Here is a 6629-nt window from a genome sequence, read left to right as displayed (position 1 = left end):
CCGAGCGCTGATTCAAAACGGCACGTGAGACAATTATGTGACTTTAGCGTTATTTTGTGACATCCCGGTTGGCCCATGAAATCCAAAAAACCAGGGAACGACAGTATAAGTAGCTCTTTCCACTATCCCATCCTTATGTAACTCCTGCTTTCTCTACAAGATATCGGAGATTTCCGGAAGTGACTGGTATTACACCGGATTGCACCAGTTGCATTTGATTGTCGGGAAAACCCATATCTTTGCAATACAACTACAATCTAATTGTGATCACTGGGTCTGAACCCAGTAATCAATTCCCATTTAGGAGTATCTGAAAATCATTATTTTTTGGCTTTGTAAGAGACAAAATAAATTACAATTTTTTATTCTGTAGTAATGGTATTTGTTCTTACATGGATTTGAACCCACGGCCACTTCACTTCCAAGAGCTGTTGCAACCAGGTCTTTTTTGAATATAATGTCAGAACTGTGACCTTCAGAGTGATCAGAGTTCGGAGTATGGAGGTGGGTTGAGGAGCAGAACATAGTATGAGGTTGGGAATTGACTTAGCTCATACATTAGGCCCTTCGGCGGACCTTGGTCACTAACTTGACGGACCGAATGGGTGAGAGTAGAGTACAAAAGGTGGAGAGGAGTAATGGTCCTTCAGAGAAGGACCAGAAAACTTGTAAGAAGACTTGGATAAAGGTGGGAGGAACTAGTTGGTATTCAAACTGCAGGAACGGAGTACGGGGGCTATGGCTTATATACTATCGGAGGGATTGGAGTTCATAAGGAGTAACCCGTAATGTAGGTATGGAGTCCATGCAGACAATTATCTAGCAAGGGGAAATCATATGTGAGGGGAGTGTACCATAAGGTCTCAATTACAGAGTCCACAAGGAGTATGAGAACATGTGGAGGAAAAGTATGGCGGAATAAAGGTCTGGTGCAGAAGAATCAGAGCGGATATCTGGAGTACCATGTGGGGGTGAGGAACAGGGCTATGCTGAATGGCAGAGCACAAGGAGTGTAATTCAAAGATTTGGGATTTCAGACTTGAGGGTCTCTGACTTTTCAGAGGTCCAGAAATCATAGCCTGTGGCATACATATAACATATAACCACTCTGTCAAAGAGCTGATATTAGTATAGAAGTATACATTATTATAACTAGCCATTTTTCTGGACTGCTTGTAATTTACATAAGGAGTGATTGCGGCATGACGCAAGTATCAGCAAAGGTTGACTTGTAACAAAGATGTTTGTGAGGCAAAGCTAACTAAAACAAAAACAAAACCTATCTCTCAGCACTTGCAGAGAGGAGGAGGTTAATGAGTCTCAGATATCGATAGATATGAGAGAATATACATGGATATGTAGGGTATTTATAGCTAATTGTCTATCTCTTCAGACCAAAAAAGGAATAAAAGAAAGTGGTCTGAAGATGGGATTGACAAATAAGAAAAATAAAAACTATGGTACAACTTTAGAGATTAATAAGCAGGTGAGAGAATGTACTTATAATAGATTTGTCAGGCATGTTCAGGAACCATATTCCCATGATAAGGTATGATCCTGAACAAGGCCTTTATTAATATATCCAGGCACTGACGGAACTTGGAGCTGGTTAGCGAGATCTCAGCTACTAGTCCTTACCCATTGTGCTGGCTGCCTGGGAGTACTACCCATCCTCTGATCTGCGATATGAAGTGGTATTTATAGTTAAGAAAACCCATTAGGGCAATAAAAAGGAGAATAGCAAAGGACATCTCCAGCCCTAAGGCTAGAGGTGTAATGGGGAAAGTGTTTGAAAACCAAGACATAAAAAGGAAGAAGTATGGAAAAGTAAATGATCCTGAATATGTTAGAGTATGAAATAAAATAACTACTTTGTCTGATGAGTGCACTTTGTAGTAGTGGTGCCAACTTCAGTACTGATGGTAGTGTCAGAACTGTGACCTTCAGAAAAATGGAGTTTGGAGATGAAGTGGAGAGCAGAACAAAGTACTAGGTTGGGGATTGACTTATCTCATGCGCTAGGCCCTTTTGCGGACCTTGTTCCCTAACTTGTTGGAGTGAACGGGTGAGAGTAGAGGATGAAAGGTGGAATGGAGTAAAGGTCCTTGCAATGGTGACAGAGATGCAGTGGAGAAATGGGTTGGAGAAGGAGTAGGCAGCTACAATTTCTATATACATCAATTTCAAGACATTATTACTCACCTCCGTCTTTTCCTTTTATAGGTGGATAGCCACAAATGCATTGGCCAAAATTAAAAGTAGTAACCTGGTGCAGCCCTTACTAGGAGCTATAGTATTTGCGAAGGTATCATTGCCACGCAAATACATTAAAGACTTTATTGTCTCTAGCAGCTTAGTTACAGAAACTGCTATCGACTGGGTACTAGGAGAGCTATCATCAGTGATGGCAGTCAGTGTAGACAAGGTCATCCACACCAAGCATCTATCATTTGTGGAGTTGATTTTGGATCCAAACTTATGTCCTGACACATTTTGCATACACCGTGATACAAGGAGCACAAAGAATCTGGATATGTTGCGATTGTGCATGCAGATTATGCAGGACCCAAAGGAGGGATTAGGGCTTAACATCTGTGGGCTGGAGACATTGTATCTCCCCAACGGTGATGTAAAAGATATGGCCAAGCGTACTAAGGATAATACACCTCACAATTTGTATTACTTATTTCAATATTGGGGGGAGCACCTTGTTAACACAAAGCATCATTGTCTGGCAGCACCAGCCTTGCAGACATGCTGCCAAGGTTTTTTGAACATGATTTACTGCACTGGCTTGAAGTCATGTCATTGTTGTGTAATGTGCCAACTGCACTTAATAATAAAACTAAGTGAAACTACAACAGATGTTAGTTTAAGGTGATCTCTTATAAATGTAATGTAACATGCCTTAGCCGCTGCCCAAGAGGCTATAGAAACAACTGAGGTATTCCTATACTAAACCCCCTACTACTTATAGTTGGAGGTGCTACTCGCTACAGTATAATGACTCCTAGGAGTATAATTATGCTCCTAGGAGAACAATGGTTACTTCATGGAGTGGTGGCTATGCTCCATGGAGAACAATGGCTGCTTCGGCAGAGACTGGGTTTATCTGGTTTTGTCACTTAATGTTTTGACTGCTGCAGCATCTTCTCTCATAGTAAGTCAACTAAGTTTCAACTACCATCATGAAATATCATAATGAATCTGCCTTTATCTGTTCACAGGTCATTGATACCAAGTTAGCACAATTTGCACTGGATGCATGTGTCTTTATTTCCAAGTTCAATGTCTCAAATATTGAGAGTCATACATATCTATCTCTGCCATGGACACCAGATAACTCACTGGAATCCAGGACATATTTGGCACATTTTCAAAGCACTCTTAAAAGTGTTTATACACAGATCCCCACCCTATCAGCACCTGAACTAGTGGGCACCAAACTTGAAGACAGTACAACTTCAGGGGCTAGATATCTCAGCTTTAATGATATCCACTCTCTGTTGGTTCAATAAGTGGCCCAAAGTCCTCTGGCTGTCTATAGCTTGGCTCTCTCAGCACATCCATTGCAGAAGTCAGTTATTTCAACATACTTGAGGCAAATATATGCCTTATATGGAGCAGATGGTACCAAAAGCAATACTTGTATATAGTGAGACCTAAAGTCTTACTGCCAATCCAGGGATATCCCTCAAGTGATTGTAAATGCAACAGGTCATTTATCAGAAGGCAATGTTTTCTGCTTACCTGAAGCAGATGTATATGTTATACACAAAAAATTGTGCTAAAAGCACTGCTGATATGTTTTCAGATGTTTTGTCTTATTGTGCATCCAATGATGCCCCCCAAAATGTTCTGAATGCAATTCACAATTATGCAACTGACAAGAAAAACCACCAAAGGCAGAAAATGTAACAACCAAGAGTTTGTTACTCTGGCGCACAACTCAGACAAGCTATAGAGAGAATGATGAGGGAGTGGTTACCCTTTGGGCTTCAACAAGTTAATTGTGAGGATACAACAGGAGGACTCGTTGAGGAGTCTCCTTGATCTATTGGTCTATATATACTACTACAGGTTTGTTTGTACATGTGTACTGTACAGTTGATAGAGGCAGTGGCTGATGATGTCATGGGGCCTAGCCCATGTGACCAGCTCCACTGCGTGAGAGACTTGTAGCTAAAATAAAAAGAGAGGCAGCGCAGGGCGAGAAAGAGGAGTTTGAACAAAAGGGAAAATGCTGCATGGCACAATGTGAGAAAACTATAGTAAAAGGTTAAAGAGGAGAATGAAAATTGAAGGTCCAAAAATGTGTTATTGTAACAGAAAAGTCTGCTCATACATATTTTCAGGTTTAAGCTCTCTAATCCAAAGAGAGATGAAATACTTGACAGTCAATTCCATACCTTTTATGCAAAATCATTTTTGAGTTCTGACCTACCTAAACATCATTGGATTTAGGAATCTGATGAAATTAGAAATAAGTGGGAGCACCATATCCGCTTTGGCAAGCAAGCTGATAGCCGAAAACATCACCACCCTATGTTCAAAGTTAAACAGGAGCACCTGCAGCTGTATATTCCAGCTGATCAAAATTATATTGTCAAAGATGCTGGAACAAATGAAATTGATATGTCGGTTATGCGCAACTTTTGTGAGCATGCTGGTGTCCTTAAATGGATAAACAAGGTTGTCACAGAGGTTACAGTGTATTAAAAAAGTATTAGAGTAAGTATTAGTGCTTAAACTGCCTTTTCACTGTCTGATTTTTACTAGCTTGAAGATCCTGGAAAACTTGCCCAAATTGTATTTTCTGCTGGATCAATGAGAAAGCCAAAGTTTGACTGGGTTAAAAATCTGCTGTCAAAGTCACTTCTTATGGATATTATTAAGGATATAGATCTCAACCAATTCCTGGAAAAGAATCAAATGTGTAGGATGGATGCCAGGGATCCTAGTGATGCATTTGGAAGATATGCTATAAAGGCTAGGGATGATAGCTTTTATGAGTTTATCCATGTTGAGTTAGCTCCACCTGGGGGTGTTTTTGTATAGAATTATGCTAGAGCATCACATAATGAGCACCAGCCTCACAAATATGCTTTGGCTTTTACCACACATTGTAGTCCCCAGAGTAAAGGTGGTCACTTCTATAATTGCTCTTTATAAAATTGGCATAGAAAGTGCTAGAAACCAACACCTGCATTTTGTCAGACTGGCCTTGCCATAGTCATCCCCCAGGCTTCTAAGTGCTTGGAAAACTTATATGAATGGCACATTTACCCTAGCAGAAGCAGAAGAGCAAGCAGTTGAAATGGACTCAGATTCAGAGAATGTAGGGATAATTGAGTGCCCACTTGATATTGATTCTTGTCCAGTTTGTACCTAGTTACACAATATTAAGTCAATATGTATATTATTTAGCTTTAACATCACCCAAATCTAAAGCAATGTGTCTTTGTAGAAATACAACAAGCTTTAAAACTGTTATTTCTGATATAGGTACTGAGACATTATTCTATCTTTTTACCAAATCATTTATTTGCAGTAACAGGTGTATGGACAATGTGGTGTTTAAACTGGGAAATATAGAGGTATGTTACAATAGTGACAAGGAGTGGTGCATCAGAAAATGTACAAGCGTCTTACCAATCTTACTGGTCTTATCTTTATTTTATAAGCTGCTACACCAAGGCCACTAAGCTCCTCAAGACAGGTAAGTAGGTTAAAACGTAGACACCTGTCCGAGAAAAATGATATTAAGGCCAGGCATATAGCTATAAAGTAAATTAAAGTATAATTGGCTGGTAGGGAAAAACAGGACAGGCCCATTTGACAGGTTGACTCAGTAGGGGTTGAGAGTTTGGGATAGTGTTGGGACTTAGCAAAATTTTGCAGTTTTGTACTTTTATATCTACATATATCTTAATAGGCTACAACATTGATTTGAAAACAGACCTACTTATTCTACCTTGTGAGATCTATTGCTATAATATCATTTTAAACACTTAAGACAGCAAAAAGGACACTTTAAGTAATATGTACATTTTTTAATGCTAGCTGTACTTGCATAGCTTTCTTCTCTATCAATAGCTTCAATAGGTACTCTAGGGTGGATTATTCTGTTAATTATATCACTGCACCCTATTGCTTCTCTGCAGTATGCTCATCCTGAGAGTGTTCCAAATATTACAGCAAAGGTTTTAAACTTCCCATTTGAAACATTGGAGTATCTCATACATTGTGGTCAGATGGGTCAGCAGGATCTGTGGGCTGAAAAAGAAACTTAAAAGTGAGAGTACTGAGTACACACAGAATAAACATTATACTGGCAAACACTTAGTGGTATATAACCAATGAGAACCCCACCTCCATTACCAGAGGTATTTCTCTCAGTATAAATGCAGGCCAAATTATGATGAAATGCTTCTAAACCTATTTTGTGACATTTTCTCTGCCAAGCCAAAAAGGAATTGGGAGGAAGCAATGAGGAAGATTTTTATCTTTACCAAAGTAATGAGGCTAAAAGCCCCCAATATCTTGGCCCTAAGGTAATTAGGGTATTGGTCCTTAGTCCCTATACAAATACTAGGAATGAAAGCCATACTAGGATAATATCCAGGCCA

General features: G+C 39.6%; 1 protein-coding gene across 1 annotated transcript; it reads left to right on the top strand.

The window, feature by feature from the left end:
- Nucleotides 1-4545: 4545 nt before the first annotated feature.
- On the top strand, nt 4546-5058 carry SERLADRAFT_434248 (uncharacterized protein; the record flags this gene model as incomplete). Its single annotated transcript, XM_007314480.1, has 2 exons — nt 4546-4704; nt 4780-5058. 2 exons carry the CDS (start codon nt 4546-4548, stop codon nt 5056-5058), a joined length of 438 nt encoding a protein of 145 aa, XP_007314542.1.
- Between the last annotated feature and the right edge of the window lie 1571 nt (nt 5059-6629).

Source organism: Serpula lacrymans, assembly GCF_000218685.1.
Source record: "Serpula lacrymans var. lacrymans S7.9 unplaced genomic scaffold SERLAscaffold_3, whole genome shotgun sequence".
Taxonomy (NCBI): Eukaryota; Fungi; Basidiomycota; class Agaricomycetes; order Boletales; family Serpulaceae; genus Serpula; species Serpula lacrymans.
The sequence above is the reverse complement of the archived record's forward strand: the minus strand, read 5'-3'. Positions and strand labels throughout refer to the sequence as shown.